Below are 23,947 nucleotides of genomic sequence, written 5' to 3'. Positions count from 1 at the left end.
TCTGAGTTTTCTTCTAGGAGCGCGGGATTCACGGACGGACGACCGTTAGTGTGTCTGTGAAACAGGATGCCTGCCGCATCTGTCCTGTGCGCTTGGCCCGCCTCCTGCGTGCCTGGGCGGTTCCCCCGCAGCCCAGCATCCCGGCTGCCCCTATAGCGGACATTCACCTGTGAGGATAGAGTGGGGGGAAGGTGGACGGGATCTCAGTCCCTTGGGCTCAGGAGAGAGTCCAGAGAATTCCAGCGTCTGGAAACAAATTTCCTCAAGCTCTCCCCATACGCCTGCCCCTAGGACACCCCCGAGGCCCCAGGTCATGGTGCGGTGCCCGCTTCTGGAGACGGGAGAGAGCGACTGGGGTGCAGCGCACTTGTCTGTATCTCAGGGCAGTGGCACCTCTGCTGGGTCCTTGCCTGCAGGCAGGCTGAGCGTAAGTGTGTCAGCGCCTGCAGCGGGCAGCGGGGAGAGAGGCCCGCCCGCGGCCTCTGTGTTCGATAGATGTCACGGCCCCTTCCCGCAGCCTGACTTCTGTGACAATCCAGGGAGGAAGAAGGAGGGCTGCCTCATTTCCTTCTGTCCTTGGCAAGACGCAGACAAAGATCCAACAACAACAACAAAAGAGCAAAATCAAAGGCGGGGACAGCTGGGCTGGCGGCAGGGGTGGGGTGGGGAGTGGGGAGCTGCCTGCTGAGGGGGCAGGGGGGGCTCTGCAGAGGGGTCTGAGCAGAGGCCACACCTCCTGCTGCTTTGAGAGCCGTTCTGGGGGACAAAGAAATCATGGCGACCTTTAAGTTTGAAGAGTAAGGAGGAGGGCGGAGGGGGAGGAAGAAGAGGAAGGAAGGAAGGGGGGGGCAGGGTCCCAGATTTCAGCGCCAGAAGGGAGCTTCAAGGACACTCAGAAGAGCTCCTTTTTACTCAGGTGAACACTTGACGGAAGGTGCTGGAATCCCAACACAGGAGTAGCTCGGCCAACTGAACAGCGGTCTCCTTGAGGCCTGCACGCTCAGGGAAGGGCCGGGCGTGGAGGGAGGGAAGCTTCTGGCCACGTTACCCGCGAAGGTGTTAGAGCATTGTCAGGCCAGGTTGCGCTCAAGATATTCGAGAAAAGAGACAGAGACAGACTGTTTTCCACATCTCAGCGGGGGCAACGCCGCGACCAGATCTCTGCACGTGGCAGGACGGGGGCGATCCTTGTGGAAAACGGCGTGTTCTGGCCCGTCCCCGGGAGCGGCAGCGCGTTCCCCCGTGCTTGCCCGCGGGTCAGCGGCTCAGGGTGATGCCCGACCATCCTCGCCTCACGACACAGCCTCTGCACCGCAAGGAGTGTCCCCAGGGGTCACTAAGAGGTGACTCTGGTCCTGGCACAAAGAATGTCCAGACAGATGAGAAACTCGGGCTCAGGAGGACCCGGGCCGGTCCAGCTCCCACCTCTCATGGCTGCGTGACCCGAGCCGCCGCACCCTGGCGAGAGCGCGACAGAACGCGTCCCTGCACCCGGATCCCGCCTGCCTCCCTCCGCACGGCCCCTCCTCGGGTCTGTTTTCTGTCCTTTCCTTCCCTGCACTGACCCCCAGCCCGCTGCCGCTCTGTCACCGAAGAGTGTGGACCGTCACAGGCCCGACCCACCGGCGGGGGGCGGCTGCTTAACCCCCAGGGCGTCTGGTGAAAGGTCACGCCGAGTGTTTCCGGAAGGGTGGCGGTGGTGGTTCTTCCCGGCGGCCGGCACTGCTGTTCACGGCCGAGAGGTGTGACGGCAGCGGGCCTGGCACCTCCCGGCGGCTTCCCCACGCGGCCTCGGGCCTGCGGGTGACGGTGCGGTTCCCGAAGCTCTGGGAGGCGGCGCTTCACGTGCTCGAGCTCCGTGCCTGTGGCCCCGAGCGTGTGTCCCACAGAAGCGGGGAGGCCAGAGCCCGAGCCTTCCAGACGCACGCATCGTGACCCTGGCCGTCTTCCCGGCAGTGACGGCCGCGTGTTAAGGACCGCGTGGTGCAGGAGGCTCGAGGACGCCCCGGAGCTGCTGTCGGGACCTGGAATGAGTGGTCGGGTGACCGTGACCGTGACCGGCGGAGGCCTCGGGGCCCTGGCCCGGCCGGCCTTCCTGCGGGGGAGGCGGCCTCAGGCAGACCCCAGCAGAGGGGGCCAGGTCCCTGGGGCCGCAGCTCCAGGGACGGGCCCAGGGACTGGGCTCATGTGGGCCCACGTCTTGCACTGCTGGCCGCTGCTCCCAGGGGCCCAACCTGACGGCGGTGCCTGCCCGGGACCCCTGCTTTGCCAGCCTCGGGGTCGGCCCTGCCCCGGCACCCTCCTCGCAGCAGCCTCTGAGGAGGGGCCCTGCCCCTGCTCTCCGAAGTGGCAGTTTGCCGAGTGGTTGCAAATCCCGGGCGCCGTAATCCCTCGAGTGGTGTTCTACCAAGTCCCGCCAACACCGAGTCAGCCGTCAGGGCAGGCGCAGGTCGGAGGCTGCGAGCCCTGCTTGCGTCCCAGCAACCATCGGGCTGGAGGCTCGTTCTAGGCGTGTTTCTGCTGAAAGACACCTGGATGCTCGTTGTTGGTTCGTTAGCGCTGACCTCACGGCCACCGGCACACGACAGGCGTGGGCGGGGCTCACCTAACACATGCGTCACTCGCCGCACCGCGCCTTCCCAACAGGCTCAACAACTCCGAAAATGCCCCTCTAAAAAGACTGTGAAAAGGAGCCCGTTTGCAGGATGAGCGCGGTCTTGTCCCCTCAGCCTGCAGAGCCACACTTCTCCCGCCACATCCCCAGGGGCCACACACGCGCCGCGATTTGCAACTCTGCATGAACTCGTGAATGGAGGAGGAAGCTGTGAATACTGGAGAGGCTGGGCTGCTTCCTCGCCCTCCCTCCCGTGGCACCCCTGTACTCCCGGCCCTGGCACCCAGAGGTCCTTGCAGGTGGACAGTGGGCCAGCTGGGAGGCTCAGCGTGGAGGGGCAGGAGGGCGGCTGTCCCCAACCCGGCCGCTCCAGGAGGGCCTGGGGCAGAGGCACAACGGGGGCAAACTGCTGGGACTGCTGGGGACACTCCCCCTGACCCCAGACGGATGGACTGGCCTCTTAGATGCGGCCAGAACTGTCCCGCCCCGGCAGAGACGCTGCGACTGTCTCAGGCTGTGGTTACGCCAGAGGACAGAGCGGGGCCGCAGCTCCTGCCCCCCGGGCAGCCCGTGGGGTGGTTACCGTTGCTGGCCCGCTGTCGGATGGTCAACATCTGCTCTCCTGACAGCTTCGCCTTCTTCATGGCTGACGTGGCTCGCGGGCATCCCGACAAGCTGGGGACAAGACACGGGTGGCGTTAGTCACGGGCCTCCGGGACCCCCAAAGCCCTGCAGAGAGAACAGTCGTGAGCCACGAGCGAGGCGTGTGGCCGAGTCATTTCGTCAGACTGGTTGCCGGCCACAGGCTTTTTGCGAATGGGAAACAAGCCAGAGCAATGGATTCCGCGTGGCCCAGTCCCCGCGCACGAGGGGGGCTGTGTCTGCCTGTGGATTCGGGGACGGTTCTGCACGGGGCCCCGGGCCAGGTCGCCGCTCGCCCCCTTCACCGTGTGCCTTCTGGGGCCGCGTGGCTGTGTATGGAGCGACTGTCTGGCTTTGGAAAACTTCCTTATTACAGAAGGTGTCAAACTTACAGGAGGCCTGAATTAAGATCTGATTTTAAACGTACGAAGGCGGAAAGATCCGATAACGAGCTCACCCCCACATTCACCGTTCTGTCTCACGGCACATCGGGTCCTCCTGCACCCGTCCTGCCTCCAGTAGAGTACAGGGGGCGATCGCAGTTGTGAAAATGGAGCCCCAATATCATGATCTCACTGGAATGTTTAAAACCCCTTTGCCACTGACATCAAATGTGTGGCCTCTTTGCAAACTTCCCATCTGCCCCCTGACGTTGCTAACACTCTGTCCCCTCCGGGTGCATGTGCAGAACCGGGAATCTGGCCCCTGTGTCTGTCTGACGACCGTCTTCCCAGGCGGCTCCCTCCCTCCGTCTCTTTCTCACTATGTAAGCGTTGAGGACAATTGCATCCGACACGTTCTGTGGCCCCGAGCCTGGGCCTCCCCACCCTTGCCCCTTGGGGGCTCACTCTTACCCGCCACCGTCCGGAGGGACCGACACTGGGGGCCCCCGCACTCGTGGTTCCCCTGGCACTTTGTGTGCGGATGAAATGAAAACTGTACGTGTGTATGCACCTGTATGTCCAATATCACATATATATTACATCACGTATGTATAATGTATTTCACCCATAATTCAGGGCCAGACGGACCCTGTTCACAGCCTAGCGATGCTGTGAGGGCTTTACCTGTATCTGTGTCCATCCAACACCCGGTGACAGCGTGGCTTACGTGGTTATTAGTAATACCATGCAATGTCTGTGTTCATGTCGGAGGCTTTCTAAGTGTCTTCACACACTTTTCTCGCATGTTTTCTGATGGGGATTAGCACTGTTTGGGGGAAGACGTATCCTTGTACGTCACATATTTTCACGGTCCTGCGTGGTTCACGCTGACGTCCAAGCGGTCTTTGGTCCGCTGTCTGTGAGACGTTGGTATTCGGTGCCGTGCAGAGTATTCGTGAGAAATCACCACACCTGCTGCTCTTCCTGGGACCTTCCCTCCGTGAGCCGTGTTTGCTGATGGTGTTTCCAGATTTTTGGGGCATGAGCTCCCAGGGAAAATGCCTCTGGGCCCCGGATGGCATGGCGGGTGGGGGACAGGAAGGCACTGGAGGGTCCCCCGGGTTTAGTCATCTCGGGGGGGGACTCCATGCTGCTGCCAGGGACGAGCCTCGTGTGTGTTTGTTCCCCACTGTCTGTCACCACAGTGGCCCGTGACCGTCCCTTCACGGAGCCAGACCCTCAGCTTGGGTCCTGCCTGTTCAGCCCACTGTGGACGGACCACCGCCCTCCGGCTTCTCCAGAGCAGTGTCCCAGCGGCCGCCTCCACCGTCTTTTCGGGGCTCCGCGTCCGATGTTGGCAAGCACGGTTCGTCCTGCCCGTGTCCGCGTCTGCCCTGCTGCTAGAAAGCGGGCCCGGCCGGTCACCAGCCCCCGCCTCTTGCATCCCGGTGTCCTGTCCTGTCCCCGCTCAGCAGGGCTGCTCAGAGGCCAGCTTGTTGCCGGCCGAGTTTGGCGGCTCCTGGAAGCCGCTAGCACCAGTGTGGTGCCCGCTGGGTATCTCCCCACCCGAGTTCCCCTGCCCTGACGATAGGGTGGTGGGAACTAAGCCACGCGGCAGTGTGCGGGCGCAAAGCAGCGAAGGGGAAGCGTCAGCAGCGTAGACCCACCGGGCATCTCCGGGGGTGCCTAGAACGCTGCTCCCAGACCCGAACGTGCAGCGGAAGGAACACGTCCAAATTCAGACTCCTCGCCCACACTGCCTTCATCTTCCGAGGCTTCTCCTGGTTTTCAGTGACGCCAAGGGCCAGCTGGGGATGGCAGGCCACCGCCCTCAAGCAGGGAAACTGAACCGGGACTCAGCACCGCAGAGTCATCTGTTTTGCTCAGGCCCACCCACCCGCGCACGGGGACCGCATGACCTCATGGGTCAAATTTGGAAGTGTCCCGTGGCACTGAGCTGGGTGCGGGGCGGGTCTGTGGATCTGGTGGCAGCTCACGCTGGCCTCACTTTGTGGCGTGTTGACTCCTGGGGGCCCGGATGGCTGAGGACCCAGGGGAATGTCCCATGCCCGCTGCCTGCAGGGAGCGGACCCTGGGGGTCTCGGTGTGGCTCCCACGGAGCCCAGTGGGCCATCATGGGAACGCCTCTAATTACAACTGCATCGCTCTGAGTGGGGGTTTGGAAAGTCACAGAGTCTTAGTTCTGGCCGCTGTGGGGATCACTTAACTTGTTGCCCACCCAGCTTGCTGCCTCCTCCCCTCCCCCAGCTCCCCCAGATGTCAGGCACAGGGACAGCACCAGGAAGCCCAGGGTGGGTCCAGGCAAATGCTTCAGAGGGAGGAGGGACATTCGGTCAGGACATCGGCCCCAAAGGGACTTCCTTCAGGAGAATCTTACAGCTGAAAATAGCTAAATTAAGGGAAAGGCTCCGGAAGGTACGGCCGAAAAGACACGGGGGCAGTGAGGGTGGGTCGTGGGAGGAGGAGAATAAGAGCCTTGTGGGCAGGTGGGGTGTGCTGCCCAGAGGCCCAGAGAGCGGGGGCGGGGGGCCGAGCATTTAGGGACGGAGGACTCTCGGGGACCCGCACGCGGGGCTGTCTGTGGCTCAGAACTCGGCCCGGAGGCACACACCCAGATGCAACCGGCCTCTTTCCAGCCACGTTTTACCACCTGGACACTTGATTCACTATTTGCTGTCTCACCTTGCTGAACAGCCCCCTTCCTGTGGGACTGTCACCTGAGAGAGAGGAGATACACTCAGTAACGGGGCCTGCAGTGTGGACGGTCAATGGTCACAGCCATCCCCACCCCCGCTTCTGCTGACTCACGAGCAGGAGGCATCGTGTGGGGGGAGGGGCACCAATGTCCCCGCTGAACTGCCTACTGGGCTTCCTGGCTCTCTAGGGTTTCTAGACCACCTGCCCCCAATGTGTGGGGAGGGGGTAGGAGGCTGGTACACTGCCCATGGGAAGGCTGGCCGCCCCGGGGCAGGATGGTCACCCTGACGGGAGGGTCAACCTGGCTGGACGGTCACCCCGACAGGACAGTCACCCTGGTGGGAGGGTCACTGCGATGGGATGGTAACCCCAGCAGGACGGTCACCCCGGCTGGAGGGTCACCCCGGCAGGAGGGTCACCCTGACAAGACAGTCACCCTGGTGGGAGGGTCACCGCGACGGGATGGTCACCCCAGCGGGACGGTCACCCCGACAGGACGGTCACCCTGACAGGACAGTCACCCTGGTGGGAGGGTCACTGCGACGGGATGGTTACCCCAGCAGGACGGTCACCCCGGCTGGAGGGTCACCCCGACAGGACGGTCACCCCGGTTGGAGGGTCACCCCGGTAGGAGGGTCACCCCGGCAGGAGGGTCACCCCGGCAGGACAGTCACCCCGGCTGGAGGGTCACCCCGACTGGACGGTCACCCCGGCTGGAGGGTCACCCCAGCAGGACGGTCACCCCAGCGGGAGGGCCTGGGTCTGGGTGCTGGGTGGCCACAGAGCATCGGGGGCCCCGAGGCGGGTCTCTGGTCCTGGCTCTGCTGCCCTGGGGGAGCCTGTGGGGCACGGTGCCCCCTCCACGGCTGCTCTTGTCCCTTCAGGACGCCTTCTCTAAACTCGGCAAGTGCAGATCTGAGCCGAACCCCCTCCAGGCTCGGGGACCTTCCCCTGGGTGTGTGTCCCGCTCTTCCCTTGGTGATTTTCCTTCTGTTTTCTCTCTTTTTCTACCTTCGCAGATCCCTGTGCGCTCCGTAGGAAGCGTCTCGATTCTTTCTCTGTTTTGTTGAATTATCTTCTTTTCTCATGTTTATAATTTAAGAGAGATTTCCTCGACTTCATATTCTGACCTTGTAACTGAACTTTTTATTTCACTTGTCTTTGTTTTAAAAAGATCTTTCTTGTTCTCTTAATTTTTCTTGGATTAGGAATATAATAATTTGTTACATTCTGTTTATTCTCCTTTTCTGATGACAAAATTAAAAAAAAATCTCCTCTTTCCAGAAATGCCTGTTTCCTCTGAGCTTTTCTTTCTCTTTATGCAGTTTCTCTCGCTTTCTGTGACGTTGCTTGGCGCTTTCCTTAACCAGTTGGTCGTCCTTGGCTGTTCATTCCCGTGGCCCCAGCATTGCCGGTTGAGGCCTGTCTTTGGGGCCCGCGGATGTCCATCTGGAGGTCGCAGGGGTCGCACGCGGGCTGACGCCGTGGCCACAGCAGGTTGGGAGCAAGAGGCAGAGGGCCCCACGCCCCCCTCCGTTCCTGCTTCCCATGCACCTGGGACCCCGGCCCTTCTGCTGGGGCGAGGGGCGCGCGAGGCCGGGCCCCTGGAGCCCCGCTCTCCTTACAGGGATTTCCACCTGGTGCGATTTTGGAGCCCACCCCGAGTCCCGCCGCGGGGTCCGTGGGGCCCGCGGGCCGCATGCTCACTTCTGGTCCCCACCTTCCTGGGTCTGTGCACCTGCGTCCGCCGCCTCCGCGGCTCCCGCTACTTGGCGCGAGTGACGGAGCCCTCTTCGCTTTCTGCGTTTCCGCTGTTTTTGGTTTCCTGGGTTTATACAACGAGAGCGGGTCGTTCCAGCAGAGTTTTGAGATGGTGGAGTGACCGGGGTTTTCCCTGGAGGCGGTTGCCGAAGTCGAGTGCAGGGAGGACATCCGTCTGTCCGTCCGTCCGTCTGTGCGGAGTGTGCCCTTCTCTTCTCTTCCTTTCTGTGGGTCACAATGGCCGGGAGCCCGGCCGCTCTTCCTCCTCAGCGAGGAATCCGGTGTGATGAGACCCCAGGCGAGGCCACGGGTGAGAGGCCACAGGAGGACACCTGGCCCAGGGGACGGAGGCAAACGCTGAGTGGGTGCCCAAGAGACCGCGGCCCCCAGCCCCTCACGGGGACAGAAGGAGCCCCCGAGAGGAGGCGCGGAGTGTCCCGATGGTGCAGCAGCAAGACAGGAGCCGGGATCTGACGGCCTCAAGCCGCCACTCGGAGAGACACAGCCCCTGTCCCCTTGTCACCTTGTCACCTTGCTGAGCCCATTGGGTTTTGTGCCGCGGAAGCTCATCCGAACAGGCAGTGAGGACGCCGTTGTCTTTCTGTCTGTCCTTCTGCTCACTCTCGGGAAGCTCAGAGCGAAATCCAGCAGAGTTATTACCGTGGGTCAGCGGTCCCCTCAGAAAGATATGCTGATGTCCCAGCTTCCAGAACCTGTGAGCAGGGCCCTATCCGGACCTTCGCCGATGTGATCAGGCTGAGACAATGGTATGCCGGCCAGTGACAGGTGTCCCCTAGAAGAGGGACATGCCCTGTGCCTGTGGTGCTGGAGCGGCCGGGAAGACACCCCGGAGCCTTTGGAGGAAGCCCTGCCCGCATCTTGGTGTCGGACCCCTGGCCTCCAGGGCGCGAGAGAACACACGTGTGCGGCCTCGGGAGCGTGTCAGGGCGGCCGTGTGCGCGAGCTTCTTCCGTGTTCCCACCCCTTCCTGTTCCGTGGATGGGAGCTTTCCCGAGTGGGACACTGCAGGGAGCAGGCCGGCGCTCCGGCGACATGGGGACGCACCTCGGGAAGGGCCGGTGGCCTCAGTCCAGGGAGGGGGCTGTGCGCGTCCTACCCCTGCTGAGCCCAAACCGGCTCGGCCTGTGCTCTGCTCACCGCACCGGAGGAGGGACGGCGGGAAGGCACCACTGCAGCAGCTGTAGACGAGAACCCCAGGGCGGCTCCAGGGTGTCCCCACGAGGGGCTGCACGTGGGTCCGCATGTAAACTCAAATCGTCCGAACCAGTCACACAACAGAGGCAGGGACCCTGCAGGGAACCGCACCGACGGCTCCCAGCCCCACAGGTCGGTGGCCACAGGCCCGGGTGCCTGTCCCCAGGGTCCTGGAGGGCTGGTCCTCCTCCCGGGCAGCCGCGGGAGGCTGTGGGGGAGGGGGGGCACAAGGGGTGTCAGTGGCTCCCGGGAGGGAGCAGGACCCCCCCCCCCCCGCCGCCGGCTGGGAGCCCCGAGTGCTGGGTGTCCATGGGGCTAGCCCAAGCCGGGCAGGGAGGGCTGAGGCCAGGGGTGGTGGGTCCCAGAGACCCCAGGACACAGGAATTTCAAGGGACAGAGAGGACAGATGTCTTTGAGCACCGGTGGCCACTGTCAGGTGGTCCCAGTGCCTCTGCCGAGGACGGAGCGCGTGGGCCGCTGGAGGCAGCTGGTGGGGCGCAGGGGCCACGAGCAAGGACACCTCGTCCCCAGGTGCAAGAAGTGTGCCCTCGGAGAAAGCAGGGGGTGGAGGCAGGACCCCAGGTTACGTGCTTGCCTCGCGGGGAGGAAGCACAGACACGAGCACAGTCATAGAAGACACACAGGCTTGTAGAACTGTGCAACACAATCACATTCACAAAACTGCTGTATCCCCAAAACCTGCGATTTGCTTACGGGTTGAGGGTCGTGTCGCGCTGGTCAGAAGTGGCTGGAGACAAGAGGGTCCGCGGGGCCGGCTGAGCGGCGACCTCTGACCTAGAGCTCCGAGGTCTTTGTGCCGTTTGGTTTTGTGCTGTTCTGTGTTGGTGTTTTAATTCAGATTCACTCCCATCCTGGGACTTTAAAGCTTTTAAGAGTTCCGTTTCTTCATCTGTTTATTGGAGATAAAAGCGAGCTCGTTTGCATTATCGGGTTTTGGCTTGCGCGTTGGCTTTCCCTACTCAATCCTAACAGGCTGCGTTTCTTGAGGCAGAGACGGTAGGAGAGATTTGTTTCTCTAAAGACCCTGGCGCCGTGGCCCCGACAATATGCTGGTGGGGGCCGAGCGCTCAGGGGGACCCTGGAGTCCCTGCCCCCGTGCCTGGGCCCCTGTCGACCCCTCCCTGGGTGAGCGGTGCTTGCAGCAGGTGGCCGCTCCTGTGGCCATCAGTCTGGACACGGGGGTGGGGGAGGTGGGGGGGGGTGGGGAAGGTGGGGGAGGGGCCTCAGTCCCGGAGCCTCAAGGAACGGGATTCTGCCAAGACCCCAAGCGAGTCTGAGGCGGACAGTGAGCTCCAGGTGGGGGCGCAGACCTTGATACCTTGATTTCAGCCTGGTGAGGGCCCAGCAGGGGCTCCCGCGGCCGGGCAGGTGTCCCGCGGGCAGGAGCAGAGCCGGGAGCTGGCTTTACGGCCCGGGCTGCGGTATCTGTGGAACCGGCTGCTGGTCAGGCCGCCTGGAAGGGAAGTGAGCCTCCAGCAGCCGTCGAGTGTGGACTGGGCCCGGGGACAGAAAGATGTGGTGCGGGTGTGACGTGGGTCCAGGAAGGAGGGCCGAGCACCCCCCCCCCGCCCCCCCAGCAAACACTGCACATCTCCCATCCTCTTCAGGCCCAGGAGGCCACAGGCGTGACCTCTCCCTTCTGGCTCTTCACGGGGCCTGTGGGGCTCGTGGTTCCGGGTAGGTGCTGGGCCCACGTTTCTCTCTCTCAGCTGCTTCCCGTCAGACACAAAACGTGGAGATTAAAATACAGGAGTCAGACGACAGGGTGCTTTCAGGGGACAGGGGTCAGCACGGGGTCGTGCAGAGGGGACCAGTCCCACGGGGCGTGTCCGGACCCAGGCCCTGGCGGCCGACTGCTCAGGGCCCTGAACTCAGATCTCCCGTGCGGTTAGGGGACCGGCCAGGCCACCTGTGCGGGGGGTTCGTCGTGCGCCCCAGTTGGGTCCTGCCCACTGCTTCGGGGTGTGTGCAGGAGGAGGCTGTGTGGGCGGCTCTTGCCAAGGGCACAGGGCCCACGGCCCCGCGTGCGTCCCCGCAGGGGAGAGCAGTTTCCTCAGCGCGGCCTCACGATACCCCTCTTGCCGGGGAGCCCCGGCCCCGCGAAGGACAGGTGCCCTGCAGGGTGGACGCTGCCTCCTGGCCTCCTCGGCCAACAGAGCAAATCCAAGGCCTCGAGCAGAACAGAGCGTGGAGGCATCTTTCCGCAGATGACGCCACCGGGTGAGACGGCCCCATGGTGGCCAGGGGGGCGTGGGGGCACGGCTGCCTTCCCGGACGCGGGCAGGGGTCCAGCAGATCCCCGTCCCGCCTGGCAGGGCACCTCCTCCTTCCAGAGAGCGGCCACCTCAGCCCCTCCTTCCCATCTCCCCTGGGACAGAAGCCTGCAAGTTAGGGGACCTCTCTTCTCGTGCTGTAAAGAAAAGCCTTCAATAAGCTTTTGTGACCCCGAAAACCACTTGGTCTGGGGGCACCCTGGCCACGGCCTCCCCGTTTCCTCCTGCGGCAGCAGCGGGGGGAGGGAACTCACACAAGTGTCCTTGTGACAAGGGTGAGGGCCAGGGGGCTGGGCAGAGTCCAGAGGGAGCATTCCAGAAGCGACAGGGCCCCCGGCTTCCTCCACACCTTGGATCACAGTTACTAGACCTGTGAGTTTTCATTCCTCCAAGCGGTGGAAAGCGGTGGAAGTTGGATTTGTCATCGAGGAACCTCCTTGCGGGTCCTCTGTGCACACGTGTGGTCTTGGAGGGAGGGGCGAGCTCTCAGCCGTGAGATGGCTCACTGCACAGGCCGACACCTCTGGGTTGGGCACGGGCAGGGCCGTGCCAGCTGCTGATGCCCCCGAGGCGGGAGAGGTCTGCCCCGCTCTGCCTCCCCCGCGCCTCACGAGGAGCAGGTGTCTCGCCTACGAGGCGCAAAGGAAGCTGAGCTGGCCAGGTGGCCGCAGTGCTGGGCCCAACGCCTGCCAGGGTTCCTGCACTACAGGTGTCCCGGGCCCGTCCTGCAGGTATACACGACGGTCCCCGCGTGATGCCCCGGGCGGGACCTTCTCCTTCCTGGCAGCGTGCCCGCCGGAGAGTGCCTTCCCTCCTCGGTGTTGGTTGTCTGACCTCTGAATCTCAGGGTGCGGTGGCTCAGTGATACGTGCGTTTGTAAAAAATTTAGGGCTTCTCAATACCCCATGGAAGCTGGATAAGGATAGAGCTTTCCTCCTCTTGGGCTCCTAGACTCCATCCCCCAGCGTCCCTTGGGGAGACTCCATCTCCCAGCGTCCCTTGCATCTGGTGATGCTATGGCCTGGGTCTCCCTATGGGATGGATGTGGGGGAGGAGCTGGGTCCTCCTCCAGATTGTTGCAGGAGGTGACTGAGTACAAGATAACTCCGGTAGGAAGCACTCAGCACGGGGACTGATTTTTAATGCAATTCTCTCGGGAAGTGCCAAGCAAAGTGAAATTCTGAAGAAAGCCAGCTCCCCGTGTGGGATGGACTAGAAGGAAGCTGAAAATAAAATAAATCAGGTTGTCGGATCCAAGTGGGAAAGTTTAAGAGGGTCTAGGGTGTGATCTTTTTGAAAAAAAGTTCATTTTGGTCAAGCCCAGTGAAAGATACGACTTAGTTCCAAGGTTGCGTATTTTGTTTCCAGGGTTAGAACTAGTGACTTTAATTCTGTAGACTCTTCCACTGTTCCTTGAAGGGCAGTAAGGTGGAGGGGATACTCACACACAGAGAAGCAGGTTCAACAGCTAGGGACACCCACCTTCCCCCCGCCCCGCCCCCGGCCTCCCGCACCTGTGCCCCAGGACGCACAGTGGCCTCCCCAGGCAGCGGGGCCCCCGGCAGAGCTCTCTCCCTGTGCCCTGCTTTTCCACCTCATGCCCCTCACCCCCAGACCGTGCTGGAACCTCTTGCCTCGGGACCCGTCACACCTGGAAAGCATTCCTGTCTCGGAGGAGGCCAGGCTGCTCGGTGCACCCGGTGAGCCCCTGCTGCCTCCTATTTTCACCAGAGCTCTGACCACCTCAGAAAACGTATTCCGTCACTCACGGAGGCGGGAGACCGTTTCCTAAATGCTGGTATGCGGGAACAAGTGAGGTGCCCTGGATACGTGGAAGCAGGAAGAAGCCGTTGCAACGGAGCAGGGCAGACCCTGCAGTTACCGGGGAGCGGGACACACAGGGCACCCTGCGTGGACAGGGGAGTCCGGCCTGTTTCACCACCTGGATACAGAGGCTCAGGGTGAAGGGGAGCCGCACAGCTCGGAGGAGGGGCCCCGGAATGCAGGAGGCAGGCTGCCTGGGTTCGAGGCCTGCCCCGTCACTTAGACACACAAGTACTTAGCTCCTGTGGCCTGAGTTCCTGGCCTACAGACCAGGAATGTTTACAAACCGGGCACGTTATGGGGCCTAATTCCATGGGTTCTTATGAAGATGACGAGGGTTAACATCGCAAGGTATTTCGAACTCTGCTTGGCGCACGACGAGCCCGACATCACGTTGAAGGACAAGGAGGCCTTCGTAGGGCAGGCGGGGAAGTGGAGGAAAGAGCATTGTAGGCAACGGGAAGGCGCTCAGATGCGGAGGGAACGGCACTCAGCAGGGCTGGCGGGGAAGGGAGCGAGGTCCCCGGGCGGAAGCCCAGGCGCCAGGTGGGGGGAAGGCGGGAGCCGGCCGGAAATTGTGTCGCCACCGCCGGGTCAGCCGGCTCCTCCCGGCCTCCCCGCCCTTCCCAGCCTGCCTGCACCATGCTCCCAGTCACCCCCGGGGCCCGTGCCCGGGCTGTGCCAGGCTGCTGCCTGCTTTCCCCTCCCGCACCCTGCTGGCTGCCGGGACAGGGCGTGCCGCCCCTTCGGGGCCCCCCTGGGCCGCCGTCCGCTGCCCACCCACCCCTCCTCCTCCTGCCCCACTTGCCCCGTCGTCGTCCTGGCCGGGCTCCCACCTCCCGCAGCTGGCCTGGGCCCTCAGTGTCTTGCTGTCTCCCCCGTTTTCCCCTTCTGGTAACACATGGATTCTCTCTTCCCGAGGCCGTGCCTCGATCCTGGGCCCTGGGGAGATACGTGTCTCCCTCCTGAATCTCTTCTACCAGTGGCCACATCCTCACTCCCCACCCTGACACCTGCCCTCTGCCCTCTGCCCTCTTTCAGGCTGGCTTTGGTCCCAGCTGTCCCCATCCAGGTTTTCTGGAAGCCTCTCCATGGCCCCCTGGGAGGTGCGTGTGGCCACTGCTTCGGGTGACAGCACTCGTTTGGCTCACGGCTGGCCTTCGAAGTGACGACGGGGAGAGCCGGTCCGTCCCGGATGCTCGAGAAGCATCTACAGATCACGAGGGCCCGTGCCGCGTCGTCAGAAGACAGCGACTTCGGCTTCCCATACTGCTGGAGGGTTCGCAGTATGTCCTGATAGAAATGTCTGATTTACATGGGAAAGTATCTGGGTTTTCATTCTAAACACTGCTGTTTTAGGAAGACTCGGCCAATCCTGAAGAAAAATAAGACATTTCCTACGCCCTTTACATGAGCTCTGCTGGGGACACGGGCTGGAGCCCCCCACCCTCCCTCACAGGGTGGAGAGTTTGCCTCCAACGGTTTCGCGGCAAGCGGGGACTGTGGTGCGCAGAGCCCCTGGGGCTCTGACCGTCCCTGTCCCGGGGTGTCCGCGGGCTCTGACCTCCCAGAGGAGGAAACTGGGGAGAGCGGCTCGGAGGGCCTGGAGGCCACAGACGCGTGTTCCCGCTCGCCCGGTGCTTATGTCCCGGCACCGTTAGACGTGATCTCTTGTCACCTATGAAGGCTGCCACACTTTGGAGGAAAAGAGGGATAACGGGAACTTTGTGTTTTCCCAGCACAGGGGGTGTATCAGGAACCCCACGTCTCAATGCGCCAAGGCCGTCTTTCTGGAGACTCCTCCTCGCTAAGACCTTAAAGGTTTGGGGCGACGGCTGGCCTGTCACCCCACGAGGCCGGGGCCACAGCCTCCAAAGGCTGAGCCTTCAGACACTCTGCTCAGCTAACGTCCGCACGCTTTTCCAGTTCTCGCCCGGGAATTGTCCAATTCTCGCACCTTCTGGGAATCGCATTTTGCCTACTCGATAAAATAAATGAGCACTTGTTCAGCAGATAAAAACTGCAGGTCAACAGACAATAGGGTGCGAGTCAGCCTTAAAAAGGAAGGACATTGTGACAGCTGCAACACACGGTGAATCTTGGGGACGCTGTGCTCAGTGAAATCGGCCAGACCTAGAAGGACAAACACCGGCTGATTCCACTCGTCATATGTCCCTGGAGTCGTCTGATGGTGGAGGCGGAGGGTGGACGGTGGGCGCCGGGGCTGGGGGAGGGGATCAGCGTCGGTGTTACTGGGGACAGAGCCGCGGTTTGGGAACACGAGAAGTTTCTGGAGATGGTGGGACGGTTGCACAAGAACCTGAGTGGCCTTTCTGCCACTGAGCTGTGCACCTAAAGGTAGTTAAGACGGTAAGATGTGCGTATTACCTCAACGTACACACAGCAGTTCAGCTCTGCGCTCGGTTCTGTTTGTCCCCTTTACCCGCGTGCCGCCACCCAGTTCCTGCACAGACGCTGAGGGCCTGCAAAGGCATCTTAAGCGCCCGGCACCTGTGGGGGCAGAGTGGCACCGACAGGCACACTGACAGCCTCGTGCAGCAGGGCTGGTGGCCCTCAGGCTGGGTGGGCATCATGGGTCACATCCGGGACCCTCTGTGGCTTCTGCGGGGACCTGGGCAAATGGGCAAAAGGGGCGCCTTGGGGTCACTGTCTGTCCTGGGTCCCAGCGGACCTCGGCGTAGACCCTCGTCCCAGTAGCGGGAGTGGGGTCTGTCTGTGCACGGAGGCAGAACGGACGCCGTGTGGGCTGCGAGCATGTGAACGCCTGCAGGCTGCGGGGGCCCCTCCGATCAAGGCCAGCCTCTCCCAGGAGACACCAGGCTGCTGGCCTCGGGCCGTAGGCTGCGAGATTCGGTCAGGGAGAGCCATTCATGTTTCCTCTCTGTCCCCTGACCCTGTGTGAGTTCCTATCACGGCAGGATTCTCTTTCACAGTGAAAATGTAACCTTCCTTTCAAGGGGCATTGAAAGGCTCTGATCCACACATTCCTGCACATGCCGTGACCCCTTCCTGTTTGCATGGAGGCTTCTGTTCATTCTGGCCTGGACACGGCTTACCGCATTTCCCCTGGCGTCCTCCAGCCTGCTTCGCAAGAAGCTGGGGACACGTGGCCCGACCGATTCCACTGCCTCCGCGATCTGTCTACACCACCCATCCCAACTCTTCCTCGCAGGGCCCACCGAGTGGCATTTGACGCAACAGAATAGGCCTCTTCTGCTAAGACAACCTAACTGCACATATTTCTTTTAAAATTAAGCGAGTAAAACTCAACGGGTTGATTGGCTGTTCCGGAAATGTCCTGATCCCCTTTTGGCCCGGGCATGCAACATGAGGTCCCTGTGCTAAAAACCATCCTCCTTCCCGGAGTGAAGGGCCTGCCTGCAGTCTCTAGGCCAAACGAACAAACCTACAGATGCGCGTGTGTGTGCAGTTACAGCATGCGTCTTACTGTGGATCCCGATCCGGGACTTTGGTAAACGCCTGTCCTGATGCAGAGATGGGAATGAGGCGAACGTCTCAAAACACACTCGAGGGTTTTCCTCTTTTTGCCTCAGGAGATCATGAGTTGGTGGCACCTCTGCACCCTTTCTTTCTAAACGAGCCTCGCATCGTGCCGGCCGTGACCCGGGACAGGCGGCCACTCACCTCCGGTGTGTGAGGAAGCTGCCGCTGACGTGGCCCGACCCGTCACATCCTGGCGTGGGACACGACATGCCCTCCGTCTTGACCGACTTCCAGGAGAACTGGGAGCCATTGAGGTATCCGTCCTTCTGTCTCTTGGCGGCCAAGGGACATCCTGACGCACTGCGGTGGGAGGCGTACTTCCCGGTTATGTGGCCCTGGCCGTCACACCCAGGAACGGGACATCTGGGGAGCAGAAGACACGCACGTGATGGTCGTGCCACCATATGCCTGGTGGCCTCCACCACGAGGTCGGAAGAACCTGGCTTGAGGAAAAACCCATCAGGCTCTGCTCCAGCAAAGGAAAAGGACAGAGAAAAAGGCCCTGAAAGTGCCACCTAGTGGAGAGCCGAGGTAATTCCTCGCGTGGAAACGCCTGGTCAGCCGCGGACCCCAGGAAGGCGGTTTGGGGGAGAATGTCTGCGTTGGGGAGGAATGTTGGATGTCGCAAGTGAGATGCAGGCATCTGTTGAAAAGACCCCCTTTCGGACAGAATCACAGCTCTTTCGGTGGAGGAATGCAAGGCCAAGGAGAAATTGCAGGATTGGTTTTTAAAGGCGATTGTATAAACCCGTGGTTTTTCTCAAGAGCTAGAAAGCGCGTTCTGTTTGGCTGTGTTCTCCCGGGGCCAGAAAATAGCCTCCAGCCAGAGAGGGTGTTAAGCAGGAGGCAGAGATTTTACTTAAGTCTCCTGGAACGGTGTCAGCACGTGGTACCCCATCAGTGCCTTTTGGGGAATAGGTAGGAAAATTATTGGCTGCAGCTGGAGGTCAAGGGCAGGCTAACCCCGCTCCTGAACCTCCCCGGGGCAGTGACGGCCGTGGGGCCGAGGACGCAGGCAGACCACCAACGGTTACCGCACGGAGGTGCGACTCAGCGCGCCTCACGGGCCCCAGGCCGGTGGGTTTCGCATGCGTTTTTTTAACGGCAGAGTTTACATTCTACAAAATTAGTGTAACCTGATTACTTTGATACGTTTTATGTAATTTTTATGATAATTTTCATTTTTATTTTTTTTAATCAATTTCTTTTTTTCTCCAAAGGCCCTGAGATGAACATCGCAGGAAGACAGCCCAGGTTTATCTTACGGAGTTTTGGGACCGGGCTCCGGGCTTCCGTGTGTGGCAAACACCCGGAGGATGTGCTGGAAGCCCGGGGTGCCTGCCCGCCGCTCTCAGGTCCTGGCGGAGAACCGGACAGAGGGCGGCTACGTGGTTTCCAGCGAACATTCGCCGTCGGTGTTACCGCTAACACCTGCCTCTCCCCGCCAGCGCCACCGCGTCTCCCACCGAGGGGCAGAGGGAAGTTTCCTGGCTCCGCTTCCCCCAAGCATCAGGTGGCTGGAGATTCCCTATTTACGTGGTGCTCCTGACCGGCAGGTGTGCTCTGGGATTGGTGCCCCACAGGTGGCCTTGCAGGTGCCTGGCATCCCCTCCCCCTGCCCCCACCGCCCCCCTGGGCTCCCCCAAGGGCTTGCTGCCCTCTGCCCACCCCACACACGCACCTGATGGGCTCCTGGTCTTCCTTGTCTTCCTTGCTCTGTGCCACCCTGATGCCACTTTTCTTTGCTCTCGGGCAACCTGAAAGACTAAAGAAGGGACACAGCCTCAGGACGCGTCCGCCCTGGCGTGGGCAGGTCCCTCCCCGCTGTCGCTGCTCAGATTCTGTTTCTCCAGAAGCTGGAGCTGCTCCCCGTGAACACAAAATTATTCCGGGAGGAGGGACCTTCCGGGAACGGCCCCGCGTGTGCTCTCCAAGTCTTTAGACCCCGTCAGTCCCCTGGCGAGGGGGAGCGCTGGGTGGCCGGGAACACCAGAGAGAGGCTGGGTGGCGGGCCCAGAAAAGGGGTAACGCTGAGGAGAAAACACACGCTCCCTCCGTCTCTTCCTCGGCGACCTGTTGTCTGCAGCCTGCTGCCCGGGCCCTGCCATCTGGGGACAATGACACCCGGTGGTCTGATTCCTCTCAAGTACAGACTTATTGTGAGTCTGCAGAAGGTGCAGGGGAAGTTGAACATGATTATTTTATTCAGTCGTCAAAATTTTGGAAATAGACGCTCACGCTTATCTAAAGGAAGACTTCCGGCTGGAACAGAAAACATACATGTCTGATCATGCACGTGGGCCAACATGTATGAACTGCACACGTGCTAACTTGCATGAGCGTGTACACGGGCTAACAATAGGCTGTGATATGAGATCGTGCACGAGAACGTACAGAATAAATGCGATTCTTGTGCAAAGACTGAAAAACCAGAAACTAGGCCATTTACGGAGACGCGGGGACACACGGGTGCAGACTCGTCCGGTGCCGACGTGCGGCCGTGGCCCAGGTGGGTACCCGTCACCCCTCCTCCGTTCCTGAGCTTGTGCCGTGCTTCCCGGTCAGTCCTGGCTGACCACGCTGAGTCTCAGGGTCCCCTCACCCATCGCTGCGCTCTGCCCCCCCAGCATCTTCCCTCCTGTCCTCTCGGGTAAGAAGCAGCACCCCACAGGCAGAGGGCGGGTGCTGGGGTTGGGGCTTCGGGCCCCGGCGCTGCCCCCTCCTGTCTCCGTCGACAGGTGTCCCAACCCCTCTGGAACGAGACCCCTCCAGCCTCTCCTTTAATAGGAATGTGGGAAAGACGAGATGTGCCCGGATCCTCTCCCTCCTGCTGCCTCTGGTCCTCCGTTTCAAGGTAAAAACTTGGAAAGTGGGTGTGCCGCTCCGTGGCTGTCCCCACTGCCGTCCAGCTCTGATCTCTTGCCAGGAAGAGCGCTCTTTCCGGTCACCATGATCCGGAGCCGGAGGGCGCCCCTGGCCTCTTGCAGGCGATGCTCCTCCGAGCCTGTCGGCAGCCTCGGCGTCTGGAGGGCCTGTGTCCCGGGAGATCGGTGTCGTGTGCTGCCCTCGCTTGAGGCCTGAGCTCACACGTCCCTCGTGCTCCCGAGCCCCCACCAGGCCCTCTGCCCGGGCATCCCTCCCTTCCGGCAGAGCTCGCCTGAGCCCTCTGCCATCCACGACAAAACTCAAGCCGTGCGTCCTATGACTCCTGGTCACGTCTCTTTGGGCGACGCCCTTCATTCCCGCTAAAGGTTAAACTCCTCGCCCTCAGTTCCCTCCACGTCTCGTGTGCTCCTCTCCGTGGATGGCATCGGCGTCTGCTCCCCGGCCCGAGGTGGAACTGAGCTCATCCTCGGCCTCACTGGCCCGGGGTCCTGCTGGTTTTACGTCCCCCGTACCTTCGGAACCATCCCCCATCTGCCTGCGCGACGCCGTGTCGGGACGGGCGGGCGTCAGCTCCGGGCTGTGTTAAGCCGCTCCATTTAGGACCTTCCGGTGGGCCACCACCAAACGCCTCGCCGTGGGCACCGTGGGCCGGCCCCGCCCCCAGTGTCTGCCGGCTCTCCCGCCTGGCACGCTCTTCCGGCGCCACTGTCCCCGCCGTCTGCTGGCGGGCACATCCCTCGAGGTGTGTTCCTCGGTGTGGGCGCCCTTCTGACAACCGGCCCTGGGAGCCCGCGGGGCCCCGTCCCCTGCGGGTGTTACTCGCGCTGTGCTGGAAGCCGTCCGCCCACCCACCACAGGCTGCTGAGCCGCGAGTTCCGGGGGCGCGAGAGCCATGTGCTCGGTCGCCCGCGTCCAGTCCCACACTGTGTGTCCAGCCGGGGGTCTGCGTGCGCCCGCGGCCCTTCCTGGCTTGGATCCGGGGCCCTGCGGCCCGCGTTGCTTCCGCCCGCCGGCGGCCATCCCCTCCTGGATGTTCCCGTTACTTCCGAATGCGGCTTTCGGGTCCTCCCTGCGTGGTTTCCTCACGTGCAGTCAGGACACAAATACTGGTCCCGTAGGACAGCGAGACCACACAGGCAACGTGTACAGCCATGCTCGTGGTACGTAGTACGTGCTCGACACATGCTACCTTTGCCATCAGAGAACATTCTGGAACCCTAAGCGAGCAGCTGCTCTCTGAGCCTGGGAGGCTGTCCTGGGGAGCCAGAGTCACGTGGTGGCTTGTGACAGCTCGAGGCTTTGGCACTCTTGCTGCATGTGAGCCATGGCAGGTCACAGGGATCAGGAGCTCCTCGGGACCGTGTGCTGGGACCACGCTGGGTGGGGGTGGGGGGGCCGCTGCGCTGGCAGGAAACAGCCGGCCTGGGAAGGGCCAGCTCGAGCAATGGATCCTTGTTGTCCTTGTGGACAGGGCCGTGGTCTCTGTGGACCCCTCCAGCCTCACCTGGCAGACGCGGTCCCTCTTGTCACTGAGGACCGAGGGAGGCAGCACATGTGACGGTGGGCTGGGTTGTTTTTTTAAATTTTTTTAAGTTTATTTATTTTGAGAGAGAGGGAGAGACAGAGAATACCAAGCAGGGGCTCGAACTCGAACTCAAAAACCGTGAGCAGAACCTGAGCTGAAATCAAGAGTCAGACGCTTAACCGACCGAGCCCTCCAGGCGTCCAGTTTGTTTTGTTTGTTTTGTTGTTGACGGAACCCTAGAGACCGCCAGCAAATATGGATTGTACTGAATTCAGGGAAGCGTCAGAGCTGGTGCAGAGACGAGAAAATCGCACCATGAAAACGGAAATGGAGCGTGCACAGGCCAGAACCTCTCCCACCCAGAGCCGGGACTGGGCGACCTTCTGGGCGGGGAGGTGGCCAACTCTGAACCTGTTTCCTCCGTGCGAGAGGACACGACCTCACTTAACACCGGCGTGGCCCTGAGAGCCGTGGAGGACCGTGCACTGTCCCTGGCTCCCGGCTGAGAGGGGCACCTGGCCTCTGTGCCCCAGTCAGGAGGGCGGCCGGCCCACAGCGACGCCCCAGGCCGGGCCTGACCGCATGCTTTCCCTGGAGAGGGAGGGGGGCTCAGCATCCACAGTCCCCGTTCTGGGCCCCTGCTTCCTGGGAGACCCGGGACGGCAGGAGGGCTGCGTGGGCTCACGGCTGCCTGAGTTGTGGCACCGTTTTAAAGATGTTTTCTCTGTTGTTTGCTCATCGGTAACATTCCTCGCGTCCCTGGGAAGCGACAGTGGACGGTTAACCCTGAAAGCAGGTTCTCTCCTTGTGTTTGGGCCTCGTGAGCGGCAGGCCTGGGGGCTCCGTGCCAGCCTCTCCTTCCTCAGTGGCCGCCCGAGGGAGCTGCCAGCCGTGTCTGTGCTTCCCCGGGTGGTGGCCTCACCCAGTGGGACAGACGGGATGGCCCTGTGCGCCGCTTGGACTTTCGGGGCGCTCCTGCGGGGGGCGCTGGCTGTGCTCAGCTTTGCCGGGAACCGGGTCAGATTCACGTGCCCGGGCTTGGCTTTTCAGGAAACCTGGGCTTTGTGACATTTTATTCATAGGTTTGTGCTCTATCAATACCCGCCTCTCTAACCTAGAAGCTCAGGGAATAAAAATGGGGAAACTGAATTAACACATTACGTGTCACCAAGCCCAAAGAGAAATCAGTAGCGGAACATGCATTTGGACGTGGACTGACCACCAAATGTCCACTTTTAGCTGTGCAGACACCGTGCTGGGAGTCGTGGTCACGTGAGGACGCAGACATTTCTTTTCAAGATAAATTAAAGGGTAGCGTAGAATGTGCTTGGCGTTTCCCACTTAACTGGAGGGTTCACTTTCACCGAATTCACTCTGGACCAGTGACTTCACACTGGCGGTGTGTTTGCGGGTGTTTTTTCCTGCTCTGCACTCCCCTGACCGCGGCGGGCTCCAAGCTGCCCCCCAGCCTGCTCCCCCCCCTGTGGTCCTCGGGGTGGCTCCGGGAAACATTCGGTGACGTCCAGAGACTTTCCGCAGCCATCACGAGCCACGGCGGCAGTGGTACTGGCGTCTGGTGGGCAGACGTCCCACCGTGCACTGGGCAGGGCGCCGTCCGGCCCCCAGTGTCCGCAGGGCCCAGGCGGGTGCCCCTGGCATAGAGGACGCATGTGAGGAATCCTCCCGTGACCCCACCGTTCAGTTCTCCATTCCTAAGCTGCGCTTTTCACAGATCCGAGCGGCTGAGGAGTGCTCCGGAGTGAGCCTGGGAGCACGGGGCACACGGTGGGATCCCGATGAGGAGGCTGCATCTGCCCTCCTCCAAACCGGGCCGGCAGCCGCTCAGCGTCCCCTGCTCTGACCACTGGCATCTGACCACTCGGGCGGCCACGGGCAGCACACGATCCACCGGCAAGCACCCTCCCTGTGCTGGGTGGCCGGCGGCTAACTCTCATTGTCAGGGGCCTCTGCACCCCCGTCCCCCTGTCCCCCTCTCTGCCCCTCTCTCTTCTCTCCCCCTGTCTCCCCCCTCTGCCTCGCCCTCCCTTTCCCTCTCTCCCCCTCCTCTCCGTCCTGTCTTCTTTATTTCCTCGTGGGAGGTGCATCCGAAGCCCGGATGCTCATCCACTTGGGGACCGCCCACTTTATGCTGGGAAATGCAGACAGTGACCAGCAGCAGTGTCAGTCTCTGTATTTGCAGCACCACCTCCCACTGTTGGATGGGCCTTAGCTCCTGAATTCCTTGTCCTGACCTTGGCCTTGCCTGTTCTTGCTCACTGAACAGGACAAGAAATTGGTGCGGTGACCCCAGGTCTAGATCCACTTTTGTGGACACAAGGTCTCCAGAGTTTCTTTCAGGTCACTTCCAACGCCTGGCCTGGCACCCAGGAGGGAGACTTCAGGCTGCTCTTTGGACAATCCCTTCCCCTTGGGAGCAGCAGGGCCTGTGACGAGTCGTGTCTTCAGCTCTGCTACTGGGGCTCAGATTTTCATATTTAGGAGGCCGGCTCCCAGCGGTGTTGGAACGCCTGCCTCTCAGTGGCCGTCCCAGGGACCTTAT

At 61.6% G+C, this 23,947-nt stretch overlaps 1 protein-coding gene and 1 long non-coding RNA gene across 14 annotated transcripts in view; one reads left to right on the top strand and one right to left on the bottom strand.

The window, feature by feature from the left end:
* Window positions 1-22,713, top strand: part of LOC122497513 — a 29,625-nt gene extending 6,912 nt beyond the window's left edge. For both annotated transcript variants that reach the window (XR_006301135.1, XR_006301134.1), the window contains exon 3: window positions 18,197-22,713. This is a non-coding gene — a long non-coding RNA (uncharacterized LOC122497513). The remainder of the gene's footprint in view (window positions 1-18,196) is intronic.
* Window positions 1-23,947, bottom strand: part of MYT1L (myelin transcription factor 1 like) — a 424,454-nt gene that overhangs the window by 11,566 nt on the left and 388,941 nt on the right. For all 12 annotated transcript variants that reach the window (XM_043604642.1, XM_043604647.1, XM_043604649.1 and 9 more), the window contains 3 exons: window positions 18,658-18,741; window positions 17,118-17,339; window positions 3,198-3,289 (listed from right to left, as the gene is read on the bottom strand). In XM_043604642.1, coding sequence (XP_043460577.1) covers window positions 3,198-3,289; window positions 17,118-17,339; window positions 18,658-18,741 — 398 coding nt within the window. The remainder of the gene's footprint in view (window positions 1-3,197; window positions 3,290-17,117; window positions 17,340-18,657; window positions 18,742-23,947) is intronic.

The sequence above is a fragment of the Prionailurus bengalensis genome, chromosome A3, assembly GCF_016509475.1.
Source record: "Prionailurus bengalensis isolate Pbe53 chromosome A3, Fcat_Pben_1.1_paternal_pri, whole genome shotgun sequence".
In the NCBI taxonomy this organism is placed as follows: Eukaryota; Metazoa; Chordata; class Mammalia; order Carnivora; family Felidae; genus Prionailurus; species Prionailurus bengalensis.
Note: the sequence above shows the minus strand (reverse complement) of the source record. Positions and strands in the feature narration are given on the sequence as shown.